Genomic DNA, 23,862 nt, shown 5'->3' with positions numbered 1-23,862 from the left:
GAACATGTCAAATTGGCGCTTGATACTTTTTAAAATAAAAAATAAATAGACTAATTATATAGTGCACGTGCACTCGTGTAGAATCGCTTTCAATTTTTTAAAAATTCCGCCTAAAAGCTATTTGAGCTTTTATTTTGAAAACTGCTGGTCACCTGATAACCCGGAAGTCCGTAGTTTGACAGTTACCGTCCAAAACATTTTTTTCCTCTACTCCTGTGGTTCACAGTGGAGCAGCAGGATAGCAGGATTTATTACATTAAGGTTATATGACGTGTTGGTTAACTAATGTAGCCGTGACAGCAGTAAGTGAAGTAGTTATTTTAGAGATTTTTCGTTGAATTTTGTTTCCAACTTTCTTCGCTAACAGTTAAAAGTTTTCCTGTTGCTAATCTTAGTTTACCTTGACCTGCCGGCTGGATCGGCTTTTATGACACACGAACAACTTATGTGAAGTTTTGTGTACATAAGCAAGTCATCTGCCGCCCGCGCACATGCCTCGTTTGGAAAAGACAAATCTCCGAGGCAGGGACAGGTAGGAACCTTTTCTGCACTCACTCTTTGGGTTTTAAGGTGGTGCTGGGGAATGAGGAGTGAAGGTCATTCAAAATAGCTTGTAATTTCCACTCTTTCTCTGTCTGTTCACACAAATCAGGCCACAGTTAGACTGGAGGTTTGTGCAGAGGTTCTGCAGCATCCAGAAGGTCTTGTTCCCATCATGGACCAGTCAGAGTGTCCTGATGTTTGGGACGCTGCTGGGCGTTACTCTGGCAGGTAACAGCTGGAGGAGTGTAATAGAACAAAAAGAGGAGGAAACTGTAAACTTAGACTGTGGTCTAACTTTGAGGAACTTCTGATAGCATCAGAAAGCTTGCATTGACTGCAGTCAAATGAGCCCTGACCACAGGAGGCTTTGTCTCTTTCTTGATGACCTTTAGCTAATCATTTTGCTCTTTTATGAGTCACTGTTTGAACTGACTCCTTCCTCATGATACAATGTGCTAACACGTGTTTTTCTGTCATCAGAGCAGCTGATCATTTACCAGGTGGGAGTCCTCCCCAGCCACTTCTACAATGTGCTGGCAGACAAAAATTACTCAGGCTTCAGGAGTCTGGTGGGCACTGCCATGGTGCTCATTTTATTCAACTCCACAGTAAGTTAAAGTAGCAGAGGAACGACAGAAGTCAACATACTAACACAGTAGCATTTATCCTGCAAAGCAAATAAGATTAACACCCTACAGACACGCTGTCTCACGCGTGTCCAGTATTTCTGTTTATGCTTTCTTGGGCGAGTCGCCCCTGAAAAAAATTTATTTTAAATTTTATTGAGACACATACCTGGTCAAATTAAAGCTATAGTAGAAACCCATCTCATATTGATTGGTATAGGTGTAGTCATTTAAATCATTTATATGATAATTTAATTGCTGTTCATACATTTGGAAATAATGTTAATTTTCTGCATCTTTCTTTTACTACTGTATATTTTACTAATATGTGTATTTATGGTAGTTTTGTATTTATAGTGTATTGTGATTTTAGCTTGACAAGGGCTGGAAATTAACAATAGGTGTAAACTCTGTGTGCAGCATATCAGTTTCACGCACTGTATCAGAAGTATGTCAAACTGCATTTTCCCTTTTAAACGCTTAAATGAAATACGTAGATTTAAGGATTTAAGGAAACAGAAATAGCTGCTTTTAGCTGCTCCCCTATTCGCAAGGGGTCACCGCAGTGGTAGCTCTGTGTTTGATTTGGCGCCGTTTTTATGCCGGATGCACTTCCTGAAGCAAGCCTAAAGGGATTTGTTTCTCCTCTTGGGATCGAATTAATTAACGCGAGTCGTGCAGGTTTGGTTTGTGAAATATACAGTTTTTATAAGATTAACACTAAGTCTCTGCAACTGCATATACTTTATTTATCAGAACCTGTTTAGTAGTGTACATTATCTGTTACATTCAGATGCGCATTTCAAATACCTAAGTCAAAAGTTTGATAAATAGTTTCTTATGTTTTACTGCATGGCATCACACCTTTGGATTGATGCTGTAACAGTAGCAACTTTATAAGGTCAGGACAACCTGACATGACCATTTTATAGCCGCATGCATTTGGTCTTGATTGTGTTTGCTTGGATTTTGAACCTAAGAAACTAACTTTAGTCAGCTTATTTAAGCATGTTGCTTTTTAAAGGAACTTCTGTGGCAGGTCTTTCCTGATCTATAACATCTTTATTTAAGTTATTGTCACTTATTGTTACTTTTTCTCTCTCCCCTTCTTTGTTGTTCCCCTCCCATGCAGTTGAAAAGTATTGACCAGTACATTTGCAATCAGATGTATGTCAGCTGGAGGAAGACGCTAACAGAGAGCCTCCATTCGGCCTACTTCCAGGGAAGAGTCTACTACACGCTCAACGTGCTCAGAGAGGACATAGACAACCCGTAAGCATGAATGCATTTCCTGGTTGGTGTATTGTTATGCATGAAAATGTTTTGCTGTCATTGTCTAATTGCGTTGTTGTGGGCAGAGACCAGCGGATCAGTCAGGATGCAGAGAGGTTGTGTAAGCAGATGAGCAGCATGGCGAGTCGCCTGATCATCTCACCATTTACCCTGACTTACTACACCTACCACTGCTTTCACAGGTGAGCACGTTGTGCTGTATGATCAACCCCATCACACACTGTGGTAGAGATCATTCAGCTATGTCGGGGTGCCACAGTTTTACAGCCACGTTTCTGAATATCTGTCCTTTAGAGAGGCCCAGAGTACATAAAACAAGGGATGGAATTAGAAAGTTAGAAGAATAAATACCTGTTATATGTAATTTAAAGCATTACATGTGCTCTACAAAAGGTCTGCTGCAACTTTGACCTTATTAAAATTCAGGCTAAATTGGGGCTTCTTGTTAACCCCTAAGCTCTGTTTGACATTTCCAGCTGGAAAAAAAGAACAACCTTAAATTTAGTAACAGGCTGCAAAACAGTGAGGGCAAAAGAACAACCTCTACTATGGATGGGAAGCATATTCTGACATACAATAAACCTTCTTGTCCTTATCATCAGACTGCAGTAAGATTTGGAAAAAATGACTCTGTTTGCTTCCACTTTATCAAAAACTGTCAGTTAGAGAGAAGATAACAGCCTTGTAAAAATAACAGACCCCTTTAACCCTTTCTAAAAAATCCTGGGCTCAACAAATTCTACATCAGCCGTAGTTGTAGTAATACCAGGTGGTCTTTGTTGTATTCGTGCCATAGGTGGTGACCTTTGAAAATAGCGCTGGTTGCATTTATATAACATGTACAGCCTGGACTCGATATGCTGGCCTCCAGAGAGGAAAAAGGTTAAATGTGAGCTGTAAAAGCAGCAAAATGACTCTTTGAATATCACTGCGTGCACTTTAAGTGTTGTGTTGTTGATGTATTTTGATGTAACGGGCTCCTAAAGTTGTTTTGCTTTGCAGCACTGGCTGGATTGGTCCTGTGAGTATCTTTGGTTACTTTGTAATCGGGACTATTGCCAATAAAATCCTCATGGGGCCGATTGTGTCAACTCTCTTTGAGCAAGAGAAACTGGAGGGAGACTTCAGGTAGGTTCAGCCTTTATAAGTTTGTAAATTTGTGCTAACAGCAGATTGATTTAACCTCTAACAGAGTCTTTGGGTATTCTGCCAGCTTTGTTTGAAACAAATCCTTCCTGTATTTGTTGTCAAAGACACTTGGGTTCTGTTAAAAGGAAATATCTGTAGGCTTTGGTGCAATGCCTTCTGTGTAACACAGGATATGCATCAGCTTGTTTTTTTTAAAAGAAGAATCTATCACAAGCTGAAACAGCCTCCCTTTGTGTTCAGAGAGGAACAGATCAACTGGTTTCTGTTAAAGTGGATCTTTTATGGTTTTCTTTATTTCCTGTCATGTGTATACTGTCACAACAGCATGCAATGATTATATTAATCATGGAGAAATCCTCAAATAATGAGTTCAGGGTACACATGATCTCTGTAAGCCACCAGCTCAGGTTTCACACTGCTCTAAACAGTCAGATTCAGATCTTTATGAAATCAGTGAGAGTAGACAACAGAAGCCTCCTGAGGGGTATACTATGAAGTGAGATTGGTGGATTATTGAGGGAAACTGATCTGTGTGCTTTTCTATTGTAAAAGTGATGCTATTTGTTATATTTTCATATTCTTTATAGCTCTGTATCATCTGCTCCTCCACCTCTGATTGGAGTAGGTTGTGCTCTGTAGGTCTATTTTGTGCAGAAGGAAGCATTACATGACATGTGAAACGTGCGGCTGTTCCTACAGTGGATGAACTGAGAGGCTGTTCATCCACATTGCTTTGAACTGTGAATCATGCAAATATACTGTTGTGGGTAGTCTAGTAAGGATCTGGAAATGAGCGAGATGGATCTCTTTTAAATTGCAATTGATGCACATTTTTATCACACATGTTTTTTTCATGTCTAGATTCAAGCACATGCAAATCCGTGTCAATGCAGAGTCTGCAGCTTTTTACAGGTGAGACACAACCACAACATTACTGATGCTGCAAAGGTGGCTGTTATTGTTGCCAGACAGTTTGAGTTTATCTTCCTGTATTGATAAGATGTATTGATGGAGCTTATTCAGAAATCGAATGAAACCAGAGAACGAAATGGGAAAAAAAAAAAATCCGCCTGTCTCTACTTGCAGAGCTGGTAAAGTGGAGCACATGAGGACGGACCGCAGACTGCAGGCTCTGTTGTATACTCAAAAGAGGCTCATAAACAAAGAGCTCTGGCTTTATAGTAAGAAAGTTCTATACCTTACTGTTATCATGCTTATATAACACTACTTTGTACACTCAACCTCTAAGCCTGTAATGTCTCCTTTCACAGTTGGAGTGAACACATTTGACTACCTTGGAGGATTCCTGAGCTACATTATAATCGCCATTCCCATTTTTAGTGGTGTTTACGATAGCCTCACTCCTGGTGAACTTAGTGCTCTCATCAGCAAGGTAGACATGTTTTATGTCTTTTCTTATTTAAATATCTCTTTTTATTTATGTCAAAATAGAACTTAAAACAGAGCTATATAAACGATTAAAAAAAGGAACTGTGTACATCCTGGTTAGGCAGCAGTTTGAGCCATTTGTATTATGTTGCATGATAACCTAATACCTCAATAAATGTAAAAGTACCAGCCACCTTATTAGGTACACCTTTCTGGTACTAGGTTAGACACCCTTTTTTCTTCAGTGCTGCCTTCATTTTTTCAACAAGTTTCAGCAAGATTCAACAAGGTGTTGGAAAATTCCTCACAGATCTTTGTCCATATTAAAATGATAACATCACACAGTCGCTGCAGATTTGTCAATTTCACATCTGTGATATGGATTTCCTGTTTCACCAAATACCAAAGGTGCTCTATTGGGTTGTGATCTGGTGAATGCAGAGGCCATTTGAGTACAAGATTTCATGTTCAAGAAACCAGATTGAGATGATTTGTTCTTTGTGACGTGGTGAATTATCTCGCTGGAACAAGTTTCATTGGAAGATGGGTAAACTGTGATCATATAGGTATGGAGATGGTATGCAAGCTGTGATGCTTAAATGATGCTTAGTTGGTACTAAGGGACTCAAAGAGGAAGGACCCTCCTCTGACCTCTGACATTTAAATGCATTTTCACCCAGAGAGCTGCTGCTCATGGGATATTTTCTCTCTGTTTTTTTATTTTTATTTTTTTATCATTCTCTGTAAAGCCTAGAGATGTTTGTCTGAGGATAATCTCAGCAGAGGCAACAGTTTGTAAAATCCTCACACAAACCAGTCTGGTACCTAGAACCATCCCATGTTCAAATCCACCTTCTTCCTCATTCTGATGCTTAGCTAAAACTTCAGCAAGATGTTTTGACCATGTCTGCACGTCTAAAAGCATTGCCATGTGATTGGCTATTTCAAGAGTTGCAATAATAAGCTGCTGAACAAGTGTACCTAATGAAGTGGCTACTTCAATATGTGGGAGCCAGATAGTTCTGAGTATCTGTGCATATTTTTAACCTGATGACATCAATACTAAATTAGAAGATAAAATCCAAAACTGCTGTCTTACATGAGTGCACACTGTCCTAATGCTTTCCTTACAGTGGGGCTGAAAGAGGAAATCCATCATGTTTGTTAGTAGAGTAGTTTACCCACTAGGTGGCACCAAAATCCTTTTTATCCCCTCAAAAAACGTAAACGCCATCTCTTGCGCTGCACACAGGTTTGACTTCTGAATGTTTTGTTGTGCATGCAGACCTTTTGAAAAAACAAACAAACCTAGTCTCTTATTGACTCTCTGCTTCTTATTCCCTCTCCTTGTTCACATTCAGAACGCCTTTGTGTGCATCTACTTGATAAATGGTTTCACGCAGTTAATAGACCTGTCAACTACTCTGTCAGATGTGGCTGGATACACCCACAGGTATCAGGCTGCATACTTAAATTCACCTCTTTGAGGACAAATGATGACAGCAGGATTTGTGTATACCGTCCACCTTTGCATAACCGTGTGTGTGTGTGCGTGTGTGTGTGTGTGTGTGTTGCGGTCAGGATCGGGGAGCTGAGGGAGGTGATGGATGACATCCTACGCAAGCAGTGCGACTACGACCCAGCATCAGGAGAAAGCTACGACTTTGACAGGTTTGTGTGGGCACATTATTCTCTGCTGCGTTAAAAAAAGAAGCACAGTGTGATGATTTGAGAAGCAGGCTGCATGTGAGGAGAATTTATTAGATTACATTAAACATACAGAAATGAAAACCGGCAAAAGATGGTAAAAATTCATGTTTATACCAAAACCTCTGAGCCTCAACTACATCACACATCACCACCTCTCCACACAGTGACTTCAACATCCACGCAGGCCCAGTGGACACGGCCTTCATCGTGGACCATCTTTCATACAAATCCCCTTTCTCCGACGAGCTGCTGGTGGAGGACCTGAATCTGAAAATCAGCCAGGGAACTCATCTGTTGGTGGTGGGGAACACGGGCACCGGCAAGACTTCACTGCTGCGGGTCCTCAACCGTCTCTGGGAAGCACACAGCGGTGAGAGCAGAAGAACTGAGACTGTTTGGCCTAATTTGATCTTTTTTTATTATTGTATTAACTCTTTAGCAAATCGGGAGAAGCGAAGACGGCACAAAAAAGGGCAATAATAACAATGCATAACATGGGGGGGGGGACTAAGAATGACGGGAAAAATACATAAATAACAAAGAAACTGAGTCTGAGTTATTTAAAGAGATTTGTATATGGCAAGTATGAACATGAAAAACAGATCATAGTTTTACACGGATGTTGTCATGTATTGTTGACAACTCATCAGTACTGCACTTCACTGACTTGAGGAACAATAGCAACAACAAAGGTTCCATTACGTTAAATTTTATGTTTTTAAAAAGCCACGATATGGGGGTAAATAAATTTACTAGCTTGTTTTTGTTTATTTATTTATTTTGATTGGGAGAGATATGAGAAGGCAGTGTAAAGCCATCAAATAGAAACTGTAAAGCACAAATACATTCATTCAGCTGTCTGTCCTTCATTTTCCCTCAGGCTTTGTCCAGATGACCACGTGCTTTGGGCCCAGAGGAACGCTCTTCCTGCCACAGAAACCCTACCTGACCGATGGCACTCTGCGTGAGCAGGTCTCTTCTTATTGTGCTGTTTTTCTACAAATTTCTTCTTTTATATAAAGCGCTGATATGTTTATATCTAAAAAAGAAAAAAGAAAAACTTTAATTACTGAATTTACTGAAACACTTGTTTCCAACAGGTGATCTACCCACTGAAGGATATTTACCCTGCATCAGGTATTGTATTAAATGTGATCAACAGCTAATTAGCCAGAGGAAAACTACTCTATTAGTTAATCTGTGTGTGTGGTGTATTTTGTTGGGACAGAGACAAGCTCATCACTGTGTTACATCTGCCTTTCTTTTAAAACAACACCTTTAAGTGTGTCAAAACTGGGGAGAACGGTTGCTGCAGTTTTGAATGTGGCAGGACTCATTGTCCCTGTGCCACTTAGTGTCTCAGCTGCTCAGCGGTTTGGGCCTTTCCTTTGTTGTAATCTTTGCTACAAATGCTGTCGGTGGCAGGCAGGACAGCACTGCACTCAGTTCCTTTTGCTTCAGCTTTGTCTTGCTGAAATCATCAAGATTCAAGATTCAACAGCTTTATTGTCAGTACAGTAGTATACACTGTATACAGTGTACCGAAATGCTGTTTCACCGTAAACCCCCCATGGTCCATTTATAAATATATAAAAGATATATCTCCAAGAGATATAAAACTAGGAATTACAAATAAATAACATGCTAGGATTTGATAAAATTAGGGCTAAAAAGGTACTAATTACTAACTATACAATACTATAATGGTAACTATACAATATTAACTGCACGATAAACAAAGACAGGACAGAGACAATACAAAGTGGAATGTGCAGTAGGTATTGAATACCAGTTTCAAGTTATCGTTAGGATATTATTGACGAGGCATGACAAAGACGTGCAAAATGTGCAAATATATTATAATTTAGATGTGTGTTCAGAACTATGTGACTGAGTGTTCAAGTAAGCATATTGTTCCCAGGTCCAGTTTGTAGTGGATTTGTGGAAGTTTTTGTTTTTGAGTCTTTTGATGAGTATTATAAGGTGTTTGTAGAGGTGTATGTTTATATTAGTCCTTTTATGGTAGTGAGTTGAGGGCTCTGACTGCTTGGGGGAAGAAGCTCTTGCAGTGTCTGGTCGTTACGGTTTTAATGCTGCGAAACCGTCTGCCAGATGGAAGGAGGGAGAACAGTGCATGTGAGGGGTGGAAAGTGTCCTTCACTATGCTGTTCGCACGTCGGATGATGGGTCTGTCATAGAGTTGGGAGATGGATGTGAGAGGGCCTCCAATGATCCTCTCTGCTGTCCTCACTATCTGCTGCAGAGACTTCTTTTCAGTTAGGGTGCAGTTCCCATCAATGCGTTCCCTGCAGTTCTTTTTTGTTTTTTTTGACTGATTACACAGGACAGTTTGTCTGTGCTCTTTGACAACAGTTTCCATGTTTCTGAGCACATGAATTTCCACTACACTTTAATTCTACAAGTTCTTAAGTTGTTAAGAAGAAAGCTCAGCCTCTCTAAAGAGCCCTCTTTAAGTACCTCAGGATCTTCTATTGTAAATTAACCTCTTTAGCAATGAACTGTTCGACCAAATCAAGAATCAACATATTTTTATTTTTTACAAATATATTGTGTGTACGTGTGCGCGCGCGTATTTATCTTACTGAGGATCGTTGATACTAAATGGCAGTGCTGTAGAGAATTCAAGAAAAACCAGAATTACATGTCATGTTTTCAGGGTCGGTGGATGATGACAGAATTATACAATTCTTGGAACTAGCCGGAGTGGTGAGATAAATTCTGCTTTCATCTCCAATGCATGTTATTTCATGAAATTACTTTTCATTTTCACTCATGCTAAATAAAACCTTGATGTGTGTGCAGTCCAGTCTGCTGAAACGGACGGGCGGGCTGGATGAGAAAGTGGATTGGAACTGGTAAGAAACAATTAAAGAAGTAAAACTGTGTAATACTTCCTCAAACTTGTTTTTGTTCTCTGCAGGTATGATGTTCTGTCTCCAGGTGAAATGCAGCGTCTCTCCTTTGCACGACTCTTCTACCTGCAGCCCAAATATGCAAGTATGCTCCTCTGGATACTCGCTAGAGCATCTCATAAGAAAACATGCATGCACTGATGAAGTTTTTAGTCGTGCTGAGTGTGTGGTTCAAGTGAGCTGAGGCTGTTTGCTGTGTTTACCGGACTGATGTGTTCTAGTCTGCAATTTTCTGGTGTTTGAACTTTAGTTTTAGATGAAGCCACTAGTGCTTTGACCGAGGAGGCGGAAGCACAGCTGTACCGAACTTGCAAACAGCTGGGCATGACTTTGGTCAGTCTGGGACATCGCAGCAGCCTGGAGAAGGTAGGCCAAACATCCTGACTCCAGTTAGGATAACTGGTGGAAATTACAGCCTGCACACTCAAAACTTTTGCTGTTCTTGGACACATCTTTTGCTTTAGTCACTGTTGTTGAGCCAAATCCCAGTAAGTGGGTTGCTTTGTATGACTCTTCCACATCTCCAAAAAGAGTAAAGTTGATCAGCAATACATTCTTGTGGCTTAGTTTCACCTGCCTTCTCTTACCTTGTTCTCAGATCTGTCCAACTGTTACTACATTATGTGAAACTTTGTTTTTCCAGTACCATGATGTCCAGCTGAAGCTGTGTGGAGAAGGCCGATGGGAGTTAACAAACTTAAAAGGAACTAGCGGAAACCTCAGTCTCAAAGATGAAGCAATGTGACTGTGGCCATCTATTTGAAATGCTTTAACCAGTGTTTATGTTTACACAGTGTCTTTAGAAGAATGTGAAAATTCTTCCTAGAACCAAATCAATCAAACTAATCCACTATTAACTTTTGATTTTTAGTGTGTGGACTAAAAAAAAAACTGGAATTTCACCCAATCACTTCTTGGTTCTGTTGCTTTTGTGTACGCCATCTGTTATCCCCAAAAATGGCAGCTTCTAGACTGACCTGGTCTTCAGTGGAGACGGTGCTTTTAATCTAAATATTTTTAAGAAAAAGATAATAATCGAACACATGCTGAAGAGATAAGGTATATAGATGTGGGGTGTACTGTAAGGCTGTGATTACATTGTATTAAATTATATACTATTGACTCAACATCGTCTATCAGTGTGGGGAATAAGGAACGTAAAGGGTCCTCGCCGTGTCACTCGCTAACATTCCAGTGCTCTCAGACAGCACACTTTGTTCTGTTAACAGAGGTACTTTAATAGTTTGAAGAAGGCTCGTGTGTCACACCACTCAAAAAGTTCTGGTCCCACATAAAGTTCACATTTTAAGATAAAAACAAAAACAACTCTGTAAATCTTTAATGCATTTATGTGACTTTACAGTAACTTAGTGTACAACATTTCCAATGGGAAAACGTTATTACTGTGTAATAAACAGACTTTCACACAATATTCTTTTTAATTCCTTCTAAGAAATGTCGGTATGTCTGCTCACATGAAAATTGGTATATTTGATGAAGGCAAACAAAATTATGCCTTCATACTATGATCCCAGCTTGAAGTACATCAACATTTTGTGCTTTTTAATTCACATTATTTCTTCCGGCATGTGATGGCTCAAAAATGCCATCTCCTACCTGATATATGAAATTTGAAACAATAGAAAATTAGTTTTGACCCTAAGAATCACTGATAGAAAAATCATCCTATCAAAATGTAGGCTAAAAAGAGACCTCTCATATGTAGTAAATTCTTTCAGCCAGACTCTAATCCCATATGGTGATACGACCCTTTAAAGTTTACCTAAAGTGCACATTTTGAGTTTCTCTGTAGCGAATTATCACCAAGCAATGCTTTTTTCCCGTTATTGTGTCATAGACAATAATTTGGTGCAATTTTTTTCTCTGACTCTATACCACCTCTTGTGACATTGAAGCTCAAGGTTAGAAAATTGTGCTGAACAAAAACAAGATTTTGGATTTAGAGTTTGAATTTTTGTGTAAAATTAATTCGTTTGCAGTTTTTAGCCCTCTGAATCTGTTCAAAATCACCACCCTTTCAGCTTGTTCGTGGCCACAAGTGGCCAGGATAGGATTCAGAGGGTTAGATTGTCAAATTTGACATTGACATTTGTTTTTCCAACCCTGAAAATTCCATGTTTCCCTTTCTTAAAGGGGATAGAACTTGTAAAATAGTCCAAAAATTGAAATTTCATCTGGCTTCATGAAATAACATTATTTTGTAAAAAGTTCTGGGAGGTTAGGTGGGAACTTTTTAAAGGTTTTGTGGGTCTGGTTTATCTGGAGAGTGTAGACAGATTTTAAAAGAGCCTATCGGAATGATCTGGCTATTAAAAATATGTGTTCATACAAAGGCACAGGTCTGGTTCATGAAAATGGAGTGCAACATGCAAGCTTGCCTTGTGCACTCTTCTCTCCTTCAGAAAACACCTTATGATCGATTTTTACTCAAGAGTTTCTCGTGACCTTGAATGATCTCCTGAACTGCTGCAGGATCATCCAGAGTACTCAGGTCGCCCAAACCCTCCAAGTCGCTCTCCACAACTTTACGCAGCACCCGTCGCATTATCTTACCCGAGCGGGTTTTTGGCAGACGCTTGGCAAACTGTGACGAACACCAACACAATGAGAAGTTATTAAATAAAGTCAGATCATGACTGCCAGCATTTTCAAGTCAGCACTACAAAATTACCTGGATGAAATCCGGAGAAGCGTACTTGGCGATCTTTTCAGATACCATGCCGTTTAGCTGCCTCGACAAGTCTGCCTCTTGTACATCGATGCCTTTTTTAAGCACCACAAAGGCGTAGACACCTGACGATGCAAAAATCACACATTTATCTGCTACATTTAGCAAAACACATTGCTGACTGATTTACACTGAAAGGAACTGTGCTGAGTTTCTTACCTTGTCCTTTGATGCTGTGTGTATACCCTACGACAGCAGATTCAGCCACTGCAGGACACTGATTCTGTTTACAGAAGTCACAAACAGGATAAATTCAGCATCTTCATACTTTGTGGTTCTTCTAGAAAGACATTAAACTATTGCTTTAAAACAAAAAAATTAAACAACAACCATATAGTGCATCTGATACATCAGCCAATATGTTTTTTCTTTCAGATACAGTAAACTTGAACAGATTTATAACATTTGTAATATGTAGTAATTTATTTACTCATTTTGGCTCCGCCCACCTCCACTCGAATCGGCTGTTTATTGCATTTTGGGGCTTTCCAACTGAGAAGTTGAAGATTGCCCTCTGGTGGACACAGTGTGCAATGTCAACAACATGTTTGAAGGGCGTCTTCTTTTGTTTTCTTTTTCTGACCGTTATAAATGCCAATATTTATAGATGGGCAAATAGTTAATATTGATCTGTAATATCAGCGAAGTGATGAGCTGATAAGTGAGCTCTACAGCGCATTACTATTTAGGCTGTGGGCTGTAGCTGGACCATGCTCCCATTAGCAGTGATGCTCCTCAACATAAAAGTCAGGTCAGTTTTACAGAGAAATTGAAGATTGCTCTGGGGCTCCCAGAGAAAGATGCATTGTGAGCTTAATAAGGACTCAACTTTAAAGATGACGTGGTTTTTGCTTTTTAAGCTCAGAGCTGTGAACCTTGTAATCAGGTATCTCTGAGCTTTTGAAATGCAAGACATTCAAGTTAATCAGTTATTGGCCTTACCACTACGTCCTCTATCTCTGCTGTCCCTATCCTGTGACCGCTCACGTTAATGACATCATCAAGGCGGCCGGTGATCTGGTAGTACCCCTCCTCAGACCGATAGGCACCGTCACCAGTAAAGAAGTAACCTATATTATGTGCACCAGTACAGAAGGATTTAGAGACTGTACATTTCTCTTTCTGTGAAAACAGACATTAAGAAAACAGAGGCGGTCTGTTCCTGAACTCGTAAAACTGTACCAGGATAAGGCTGGAAGTACGTGTCAATAAATCTCTGGTGGTTGTTATGAATGGTTCTGGCCATACCAGGCCAAGGTTGAGCCATACACAGGGCTCCGGATGTGTTGTTGGAAGTCAGAACTTCGCCCTGAAGAAATCCAAAAACAATGCTAAATGTTAACCAGAAAAAAACAGTGTTACAAAACTTCTAAAACATTCCTAGGACACACAGAAACGCTACATTAAACCTCATTTAGCTCATTGGGTGATTTTTTTTTTGCTATGTTTTGGTTATGAGAAGCAGGAAAAAAAGACTGGCTCAGGGACATCACTCCAACTGTCAGCACAATCTGTGCTTTGCAAATGCTAAAGCAACCTCAATCAGCACAAAACAGAGCGACAGATTTTTAATAGGGAGTTTGGCATGCACACACTTGGCCTGATCGTGGGAGTGGGAGGAGTATCAAAAGTGACACAGCTGGTGGCTATTTTATAATCCTAATCTGACCCCATCTCCCAGGTCGTTCCCAGCCATCCAACATTTGCAGGAACAGCACACACACACACACACCTCAGTGTCCATAAGCACCGGGTTAATGCCAAAAAAGGGTCGCATAGCCATTCCTGGGACAATCTCTGCGTCTGGGTCTGATGGCCTTGGTGCGATGCAGATGCCACCCGTCTCTGAGAACAGAGCAGAGCGAGTAAAGTGTGAATATATTTCAACATTTTTCCTTCAGATTACTCTGCCCTGTCCCTCACACTCAGCCCCATGCCAACTGGTTAGTGTATATAAAAATCTTTAATAAGCTTTCCAGACAGACACATTTAGTAAATTTAATAGTACAAAGGAATAAATTACATCCCACTGTTAGCTATGGCAATTATTATTAGTTTTATTATAAATTTTATTTGAAACTTGGTAGAGATGTTCCCCAAAGATCCGCACTTGGCCCAGCGATGTGTTCAGTATACATTGTATTTCTCTGCTTAGCCACATTGATTTAAACAGTTTTTGCCAATTTAATGTTGCTCAGAGGATTTTGTTTTGTTTATTAAGCCACTTAACACTGATCTATGAATCATTCAAGCATAAAAGGTACCTAACTCAAGGGATGAACCAGTGTTGTGTCTACACACAACAGACAAAGAACCAATTTAGGCACTTTTTAGTAGCAGCATACCAAAGTTAACACACTTTGACACACACAAAACAGTATTTTTAAACTCCCAAAGAGTTATTAGCTGAAAACCTGATATTTATTGCCATAACGTGAATTATGTTCTTTAAAAAAATTGAGGAAATTCAAAAGGAAGACCTGACATAGACCATTTTTTAAAATCCAGGTGCTAAGTGGAAGGTTGAATGTCAAGAGGTCCTTCTTGGGGAAGGGAAACCTCAACATTATTGAAGGCGTGTGGGATCATCTTAACAGACAGCAGAAAAAAAGGCAGCCGACGTCTAAAGAAAAGCTTTGAATGTCATCCAAGAAGAAAGTTTGACGAAGAGAGTTCAGGCTGTGAACTGAAGAACTGAAGAATAAAGGCGGTCATATCACTTGTACGAACTCCGTTTTTGCCTAATATACTGCATTCCCATACATGTTGTCATAGTTCAATAAATCGCAGTTTGTGAATCTACTGTAAGCCCTTCTCATAGCTACAGATGTAGATTGTGGAATTACAGCCATACTAAGTAAATTAAATGCTATTAGGTCTGCGTGGACATCAGGGACCTCTGGTAATCCTCCTGGTGGTGTTGGTAGCAACAGAGGGGACTTTCTACAAAATAGGACACAACAGATGATTCGACAATAGCATTAGCCACTGGCATCCTGTTTACATCAGCTGTAACTGTGAGAGTCGTTGCTTCACAGTCCCAAGAAACAATGTGATTAACAAAAACAGTCCAGGTCGAGCACACAGGCAGTTAAGTATAAAAACCGGAGACAGGAAGCCCGGCTTCCAGTTTGAATTTTGCTGACTTTGGACACAACTAGGTTATCTCTTTTTCCAGTGATTAGATGGCATCATGTGTCTGAAAGTTTAAATACACTAAGCTATTTTTCCCCTTCATTTGCGCTGATTGAAGCTACTTTTCAAGCTCCCATCATCCTCTGTCCTCTCACCTCTCCAGTCCTGGATCATCCTACATGGAGGCTGTACGCCAGCAACGGCTCAAAATCCATTTTCCTCTCTAAACAGGCTACTTGCTTCCAGATCAACCAAATGGCATTTATGAATAATGCCACTTAGCCCTAATTGAAAACACTGGACCATGAAAATAACATAACAACATAATCCTTTTTACAGAAGTAGGGTATTTAGGTCATATCTGTGTCTGTAATTCTCAAGCTCATGATGCTCTAATGTTTAATTATCGTCAATTAATTATGGACTTTTGCCATGTGTATGGTAATTAACCCTGCTCTGCACCATTAGGTCATTACGCAATCTAATGAAGAGATAACTGACATTATTAGCAAAATCAGCTGATTTCTAACATGATGTTATTATGTCCCATCCAATGCTACACTTGTGCAGCATTTTGGAATCTTTCAGTCATCAAACGCTGAAGGACACGTTTATTTTGCAAGTTCTTCTTTCCAATGGAAACTTCTGCATAAATTCTGCAGTCACAACATGTGCATCCTGCTGTCGAAACAAGCTAACTGCCACAACTGACCAATAAAAAGGAAGGGGGTAGACGTTTCTGCTACCTTCTGATAACCCTATGTAAAAGAAAATAAAGATAAAAAAGCAATTGTGTGAAAGAGTAGAAAAGAAAACTTATGAGAACATTTTGGTTTGGAGCTTTAATAAATAATAAAATATAATAAATATGATGAAGCAGCAGTGCCTGCCTGATAAACTGGTTCTGGCTACATCCTAGCTTCCTGTTTGTTTGTCTGTTTTTTGTATATTTGTCACACTTACATCTTTTAGATCAAACAATTTAATATTATACAAAGTTACCTTGAGGGTAAATACAAAAAAATGAGGTTAATCACAGTTAATTCATGATTTAACAAGCCGGGTGCAATTGCTTTTCAATACAGGGTCAGATAGTTTTATTCCTTTAATAAATTAAATCATCATTTATAAAACTGCATTTTGTATTTATGATGGTTTTATTTGTATAATATTACAATTTGTCTAATTATTTGAAGCACTTAATTGTGTCAAATAGGTAAAAAAAAAAAAAAATCAGGAAGGGGGCAAATACTTTTTCCACAGCACTGCAAGTGTGTTTTAACTGTGTGTACACAAACAAGGAGGATGTACAAAAGCCAGTACAAAAGCAGCACTTTTGTTCTGATATCTGCCAGAATTACAGAACCGAGCGTAGGCGGGCTGGTGAGACCTCTGTGTGGGAAAGGTTTATCTCAGCATTCCAAGTAAGGCCACAAGGCAGACAAGTTAGCGTGTTTGTTGACGTGAGCAGAATAAATTGGTGAAACGGAGACTCGTCACGTTTATCCTAACATTTTGTGAAAGTCCAACCTGTTTTTACGTTTGGATACTCAGTGCTGGAATCACATGATTTTGGTTTGGCACCACAGACTAGTCCACAGGAGAAGTGCATCCTCTTCAGATCTAAATGTCCTTATCCCCGCTTTGGTGGTGGATGACTTGAGTGTTAAAGCCACTCAATTTTCTTCTTTTTTTTCTTTAAAAAAAAAAAATCTCATTCCTTTGGTTTCCTGAACCGCTCCTGAAATAATCTTTAAGTCTGAGAAGAAAACACGTGGTTTGATTTTTAACTCCTAAGAGAAGAGAAATGTCTCTCTCCCTCTCTCTGTCTCACACACACATTACGTAACACTGTTATTGCTACAGGGACTCAGGCAGCTTCTCTCCCCTTTAAGATGGACTGTTTTAGTGTCTGCAGACGTGGCTGTGTTTGAGGAGGAGTTCATGACCTTACAGTAAGTTCCCATTGTGGAAGGATTAGGAATGAGGAATGTTCTAAGACTCACCGTGAAGCATGAAAATTCAATGTGAGCACAAAAAAGGAATTATTACAGATCAGCTAGAGAATACAGGGCAATATAAGGAGAGTAGGACAGACTATAGACTACACATCTGTATCTTATTGTTCTATACATCATTTGAGAAGTATGATCAACGTCTCTTTACAGGCTGGGATTCTCGCCGTTTCTCTCAAACGTGCTGTAATCACATCGCTACGCAAGAAACAATAACTTCAATCCACTGATTGTTAATAATTACCAGTTATTAACTGCAAATAACTTGGGACACCAGGGTCCAGCTGACTCACTGGTATTTTAACCAGCCTTAGTCTCTTTGGTTGTTTTATGCAGACAGCTGCATTAAAAAATAAAATAAAATACAGAATTTTGTAACTTTACTCTTTCCAATAATCTAATATTTAAATTTCTGAAGTATCCAGCTGAGTTTGTGCTACTGTAAAATGTAGTGTAGTGTTGTAAAATGCGGTGAATAAACCTGTCACTTCTGTGTGTTCGGTTACCGGTCTGCCACCAGGTGTCCACCACAGGACAGCGTCCGTCCCCGACCACTCTGTGGTACCACTCCCATGCTTCGGTGTTGATCGGCTCGCCCACTGCAGACAGACAAGAATAGCTTAAATCATACGGTACTGTGCAAAAGTATTCAGCCACCTGTCATTTCTTTACAATTTGCTTCCACAGAGACAGACTTTCTTTGGGAGCAGAGCGGTTCAGTCCAGCTCTTGAGTCATTCGGCAAACTTTAGCCTTTTCTCCGTGTTTCCCCTCGTCTTGACTTACTTAAGGAGAACATACTTACACACCATGCTAAGATTTGGCAAGTTATTGGCTAATAGCTCTTTATGAGTAATCTTGTTGGCGCAAAAACAGTATTTTATGCCTGTCAAAGTGTGTTATAGTTGGCATTTTAGATTTGAATAAACAACCAAAAAAGAAAATTTCCTCGAAAAATTGTCAGGTACAAGGCCCGGACAGAAAATAAGTGAAAAAGCAGCCAGTATCCAAAGAAAAACTTTAAAAGACCTTCAGAAATCTTGAACTATTGCTCAAGAAAAAAAAATGCTGGAAAGTCTCTTTCAACACAAAGAAATTAGAGATGGCTTAAAATTTTTTACACAGCAACTCTCTGTCTATAACCGCCTCATGGCTTCATGTCTATTGCTACACAAATGAGAACCAGGTGAAAAAATACTTATTCTTTCTAAGCGTCCTGTTTCACATACCAGACCCGAGGGTTTTGAGGGTGGAGCGGTCGTACTTGTTCACCCACTGATCTCCATACTTGAGCAGCAGGCGGATTGCTGTGGGGGCCCCATAAAACTGGTTGATCTTGAGTCTCTCAACCATGTCCCAGTATCTTCCTGTGAACAAGACAAAATGTTGATTTATTTTTTTAACTTTTGGGTTTAGGATAAAGCAGTAGCCTAAAAACCGAACCCTTCAACTGTTTTTTATATTTATTTTTAAAAACCTATCACTTGAAGAAGCTTTGCCTTTTTCTGTGCCAATAACGGCTCAAACAATGGAAAACTTTGCAGATTGTCATCTACATGTTGTAGCTGTTTACTGTCACCAGGGGGCAGTGTCACAAACAGTCTGCACACTACTCTTGTTTGTGTTTTTATCAGTCCTTCAGCAAGCCATAACCAACAAAGAGCCGAGTGTTAAACCAATCACTTTTCATGCTACTTCTCCCACCATGTGAGACACTCGGCTATCACTTCCTGTTCTGGCTTACTTTTCAGTCAATCAGCATTCAACCTGCATACGGTGTCAACCATGGGAAGCTACACACTGCTGGTTTTTCATATGACTGCATATCAATAATCCTTCACTCTGCACAGTCATAAAGTTATGCAAAGAAACGCAAACACGGTATCATAAATCCCTCACACGGCAGTTTGCTGCACCATCTTGTGGTGCAATCTGGAATTACACAAAGGTACACCCCAGCTCTAGTTCAACTTCAGCTGATCTCTCTTTAAAACAATACATAGCATGAAATAGGAGCACTTGTTTCTTCACATAAGTTCATTTCGTCAGGTTTTAAACTATCATTAAACACAAAAATTTACAATATTGTCTTTCCATCAAAGAAACATTTTACTTTTTATTTTGTGATAGTGTATTTGGACACCTCAAATCATAATTTCCATTTTGTTGTAATCATGTTCATACCTGGGTCTGGGTAAATAGGAGTGCTCTCAAACAGCACAGTGGTTGCCCCGTTGGCCAGCGGCCCATAGACCACATAACTGTGTCCCGTTATCCAGCCAATATCCGCCACACAGCCAAATACATCACCATCGTGGTAGCTGAAGACATACTGGTGATGACAGGGAATAATTAGAGGATTAGATGAGACAAAAACATAAAAATACTTTGAATATTCACTACCACGTGGCTCAATATTATACTAATATTTGACCCTTCTGAACACAGCCAAAATCTTGAACTGTCCCATCATGCAAAAAACATTTCAGAGAACCTCCTCATTTAATGTGCTGCAAACCAGGCTGAGATTTCCTCTCACACATAGTCACACGGAATTAGACATCACATTTTTGCCATTTATGGCCTTTGTTGGGAAATGGGAGCTAAACACAGTGTTTGCCGATAATGAAAACAGTGATTGTTTACCCTGTGTGTGAGCGCAGCATACAGAAGGTATCCAGCCTGCGTGTGGACAAGACCTTTGGGCTTCCCTGTGCTGCCAGATGTGTAAAGGAGGAACAGGACGTCCTCGCTGTTCATGACAGCTGGCTCACACACAACATCTTCCTTTAGCATCTCCTGTACGATGCAGTGAATAAACACAGTTACAACACCATTTATATTTTTAAGGCCAGATCACAAGAAGACACAACAACCCGTGTTTAGATTTTGTATCTGTCACTGTGCCAGGAGGTCAGTAGAGCCTGTGCACAGTTGTTATACCTGACAGTCACTAGTCAATCTCCTGATTAGTTTAGCAGAGGCTAGCTAAGAAAACTGGTTTCAAGAGCTAACATAGACACACATATTCCAGCTGTTCAGCCAGAGTCACTTTAGGTCCTTGTTCGTCATGAAACATGAGTGTGAGATTTCTTAATTTCTCATTTCTAATGTTTTGTTTGCTCACTGCAAACAATATAATATAAGATGCAAAATGCGCATGCTAGTATTGATTGTTTTTGTTTACTGATCAGATTTAAAAGAAACTCACATGAGTAACTGTGATTTTTCTTCTTTTGGTTATTTGTTCAAAAATACCAAATTCGCCCTCTACAGCTTGTATTTGGATTTCAAGGATTTGATTGGCTTTCTGCTCCCTCACCTCCTCCATGGCAATGTCCCTGGCCGTCATGGTGACCGGATTGTCTGTTCTCATTGCAACAAAAACCTGCTTTACTGTCGGACAGCTCTGCATTGCTGTGTCCACGGTTTTTTTCAGCTCTGTGACCTTACCACCCCTGACCCCCTGGTTCACCGTGATGACTGTGCTGGACTGAGCTGCAAGAAGTTGAAAAAAAAAAAGAATAAATAACACAAAGAAACAAACAGTTTAAAATCGCCTGTCTGATGTTTTGGAGTATCCAAAAAGCTCTGATGTTTGGGGTATAGGCATGGCCCCTTTGCAGGTGTTCTGGGTTGTTTTACACTGAGACATTGGTAGTTAATTAATAAGTTCCTTATGGCTGCCTTAAACTATGATTGCACTTTGCAACCTGTTTCCCTTCACTGTGGGGCCTCTTGATTTAAGAACTAGGTTTCTTCGAATGATTCCTTGGAACTGGGGGAGCTGTTTCAATGCCATGGACTGTTTGCCATGCTCCTTGAGACAAAGGGAGTTTTTGTAGAGTGGTGAGCTGCATTTTGAATGCTCAGTTGGTAGGCGGCTGTTATGTGGGGAGTCTATGGACTACAGTGGGCAGCATGGGTAACAGTATGGATGCTAGGACCCAAAGTCTCACAGCTAACCACTGCACTCGGTATGCAGTATGATCAGTATTGATCACTTCACTCAGTGTCTTTAACTTTGTGACTTATTTGATGTAATGTTATAAATGCAAACATCCCGCCCTGCCCCTTAAAGACATAAGTTACATATTGATTCCTAGTTTTTAGAGCCGTTTAATAAGACAGTTGCAAAATCATGGATGAAGAACCAAAACTAAATCACAAAAATGATTAAATATAAAATATTGGGGACCTTGCTGAGGGGAACTACAGATTGGGTCGATGAGTAGTGCCCACTGGCACAGCACATGATGTCATTTGCTCTGCTGTGATATTAAAATGTTGACAAGTGCAGCTCTAAGGCAGCTTTAGGAGCTCAATAATAACATCTCACCATCCCTGATTCGCTCTGCCAGGGCATCTGCGCTGAAGCCCGCAAACACCACGTTGTGGGCCGCACCAATGCGGGCACAGGCCAACATGGACGCCACGGCCAGCGGGCAGGTAGGCATGTAGATGGTGACGCAGTCCCCCCTCTTCACACCATGCCGCCTTAACAGGTTGCCCAGTCGACAGGTCATCTCCAGCAACTCTCTGCAAACACATGCTCATGAACTTCAGGAACCAGAACCATCAGTGCAACACCAACTCCAAACTACTTACCCGTACGTGTACTTCATCTCTGACCCCCTTTCATCTCTCTCCCAGATCAGAGCCACCCTCTCAGGACAGGTGTGCACATGGCGGTCCAAGCAGTTCACTGCAAGAGTCCGGAAGGAAGCACGCAGAGAGATGACAGATGTCTCCTTGTGTACTAATCAGCACAGTGCCATGAGGATACTGTATGTGCAGATATATGACATACAGTAGTACCTGGCTTTGCTTCTCAACACAAAGGGAGCACAGAAAACTTTGTGCGATGGCACACATGCTTATTGTATTCTACTTAAAAGTGGACGCAATCTCACCGGACACATTCAGCTTTCCTCCCTCGAACCACTTGATCTTGCCTCGGCTTAGGTCACAGTCCTGCACGGTGTGGAAAGGAGTGCTCCAGCAGAGCCTGTGGCGCGCCACAGCGGCCCAGAAGCTCTCACTGTTGGAGACGGACAACTCCCGCAGCGCCGCGCGGCCCGACACCCCCTCTAAGCCCGCAGCCTCCGGCATGAACGCCGCGACGTTGCACCGACTTCGACCCGAAACATGGAGATAAGAAGCAAGAGTCCGACGAGCGAAAGAAGAAGCGACGTACTTGGAAGTGCAACCGCACGGCAGCCACATATTGTCAGTGAAAGTGCTCTGCGCTTGCTGGACGATGTTCCCGTCACGTATGAGGTCGTTGAGATATCCTGGAAATTACACAGATTAAATTTCGAGAGTTGAAAACTTGGAAACTCCGAAGAGTTCAAAGAGGAAGGGCTTGAGGAGTGATGCGTTAAAGGGCGGTTACAAACTAGTGAACATATCAAGAAAATAAACCCACCCCCACAGAGTTTCAAGTTGTTTTTCACCGTGAAGTTGGGTAATGTTGAAATCAACCTCATTAAAGTCTTTTCAAACATTGCTCACCTCTGGGTACAAACTGTTTCTCAAATCCACCACTTTCAACAATAAGACTCACTGTTTACGTTGCATGCTGGACCATCATAGCCACGTATGTTAGTTTACATCTACAAATCTTTATTATTTCACATTTAAACGCTTTAAACAACTTCGCTGAGCTTCCCGGATATTAACGAACATCCGCAGTACAGTTTAACTTTGGCTTTGATGTCTTCACTTTACAGACTGCCACCTACGATGCCAGCTGCAGCCGCGTACAGCTTGTACTTAACTTCACTTAACAGTGTTTTCGTATGTGGCCACCAAGTGGAGCTGCTTTGTTTGGCTCAAAAGAGTGGTATTTAGGGTGAGTAAAGAAGAGCAGTTGGTATCGATCCAACACCAAATAAATACCAGTTTGAAGTATATTTGTTTATTTTCCCCAAAATATTAATTTAATAGAATTCATTGGGTTGCATACACAACTTAAATATAGAAACATAGTATTAATCATATTGTGCTAGTATAGATCCAATGTAATCAATATCTGGATCAATCAGCCCATTAATGAGAGCTTAAACAGAGGCTTTACAACAGTGTAAAGTTCTGCTTGTTGTATTTTACACATCACTGTGAGGATTGCTTTAAAGATAAAGAAGTGCTGAGATAAACTTTATAAAAGTAAAACTTCCATCATACCTAATTCCAGGTTCATACTTTTTTCTTTAAGTTTACTAGAGAAACTTTGCGTGATTCATAATTCAAAATAATCCTCTTTTATCTTCTACTGGGCCTTTCTTCTGATTGGTATGGATGATCTGCTTTACATGACAT

At 40.3% G+C, this 23,862-nt stretch overlaps 2 protein-coding genes across 6 annotated transcripts; one reads left to right on the top strand and one right to left on the bottom strand.

Moving 5' to 3' along the window:
- Positions 1 to 137: 137 nt before the first annotated feature.
- abcd4 (ATP-binding cassette, sub-family D (ALD), member 4) lies at positions 138 to 11,073 on the top strand. 4 transcript variants are annotated; one of them, XM_026194830.2, is made up of 20 exons: positions 148 to 302; positions 396 to 532; positions 653 to 771; positions 1,024 to 1,151; positions 2,302 to 2,441; positions 2,528 to 2,644; positions 3,465 to 3,590; positions 4,473 to 4,523; positions 4,698 to 4,792; positions 4,883 to 5,004; positions 6,362 to 6,453; positions 6,582 to 6,671; positions 6,875 to 7,080; positions 7,591 to 7,682; positions 7,811 to 7,847; positions 9,388 to 9,437; positions 9,534 to 9,586; positions 9,652 to 9,728; positions 9,894 to 10,009; positions 10,287 to 11,073. In XM_026194830.2, exons 2-20 carry the CDS (start codon positions 492 to 494, stop codon positions 10,386 to 10,388), a joined length of 1,854 nt encoding a protein of 617 aa, XP_026050615.2. In that variant the 5' UTR covers positions 148 to 302; positions 396 to 491; the 3' UTR covers positions 10,389 to 11,073. The 4 variants fall into 4 exon arrangements, 3 of the variants coding, with proteins under 3 accessions (XP_080145859.1, XP_026050615.2, XP_026050618.2); XR_013901775.1 differs by having other exon boundaries at positions 138 to 532; positions 9,652 to 9,724; positions 10,287 to 10,303; XM_080289733.1 differs by having other exon boundaries at positions 146 to 532.
- Positions 10,968 to 23,470, bottom strand: LOC113037589 (acetyl-coenzyme A synthetase 2-like, mitochondrial). 2 transcript variants are annotated; one of them, XM_026194827.2, is made up of 14 exons: positions 22,455 to 23,470; positions 22,150 to 22,246; positions 21,881 to 22,080; positions 20,753 to 21,039; positions 20,188 to 20,340; positions 19,726 to 19,873; positions 18,771 to 18,908; positions 18,049 to 18,141; positions 14,125 to 14,237; positions 13,575 to 13,701; positions 13,335 to 13,462; positions 12,552 to 12,615; positions 12,336 to 12,457; positions 10,968 to 12,248 (listed from the first exon to the last, which is right to left on the bottom strand). In XM_026194827.2, the coding sequence occupies exons 1-14, from the start codon at positions 22,765 to 22,767 to the stop codon at positions 12,075 to 12,077; spliced, it is 2,157 nt and encodes a 718-aa protein (XP_026050612.1). In that variant the 5' UTR covers positions 22,768 to 23,470; the 3' UTR covers positions 10,968 to 12,074. The 2 variants fall into 2 exon arrangements, with proteins under 2 accessions (XP_026050612.1, XP_026050613.1); XM_026194828.2 differs by having other exon boundaries at positions 20,864 to 21,039.
- Between the last annotated feature and the right edge of the window lie 392 nt (positions 23,471 to 23,862).

Source organism: Astatotilapia calliptera, chromosome 15 (assembly GCF_964374335.1).
Source record: "Astatotilapia calliptera chromosome 15, fAstCal68.1, whole genome shotgun sequence".
NCBI lineage: Eukaryota > Metazoa > Chordata > Actinopteri > Cichliformes > Cichlidae > Astatotilapia > Astatotilapia calliptera.
Note: the sequence above shows the minus strand (reverse complement) of the source record. Positions and strands in the feature narration are given on the sequence as shown.

Coding starts and splice junctions, on each gene's coding strand:
- abcd4 (XM_080289733.1), top strand. CDS start 492: ATGCCTCGTTTGGAAAAGACAAATCTCCGAGGCAGGGACAG. Junction 2,442..2,527: donor AGAGAGGACATAGACAACCC/GTAAGCATGAAT, acceptor TGTTGTGGGCAG/AGACCAGCGGATCAGTCAGG. Junction 9,438..9,533: donor TCTTGGAACTAGCCGGAGTG/GTGAGATAAATT, acceptor ATGTGTGTGCAG/TCCAGTCTGCTGAAACGGAC.
- LOC113037589 (XM_026194827.2), bottom strand. CDS start 22,767: ATGTGGCTGCCGTGCGGTTGCACTTCCAAGTACGTCGCTTCTTCTTTC. Junction 22,081..22,149: donor GAGATGAAGTACACGTACGG/GTAAGTAGTTTG, acceptor ATGTGTTTGCAG/AGAGTTGCTGGAGATGACCT. Junction 18,909..19,725: donor TCCTATTTACCCAGACCCAG/GTATGAACATGA, acceptor TCTTGTTCACAG/GAAGATACTGGGACATGGTT.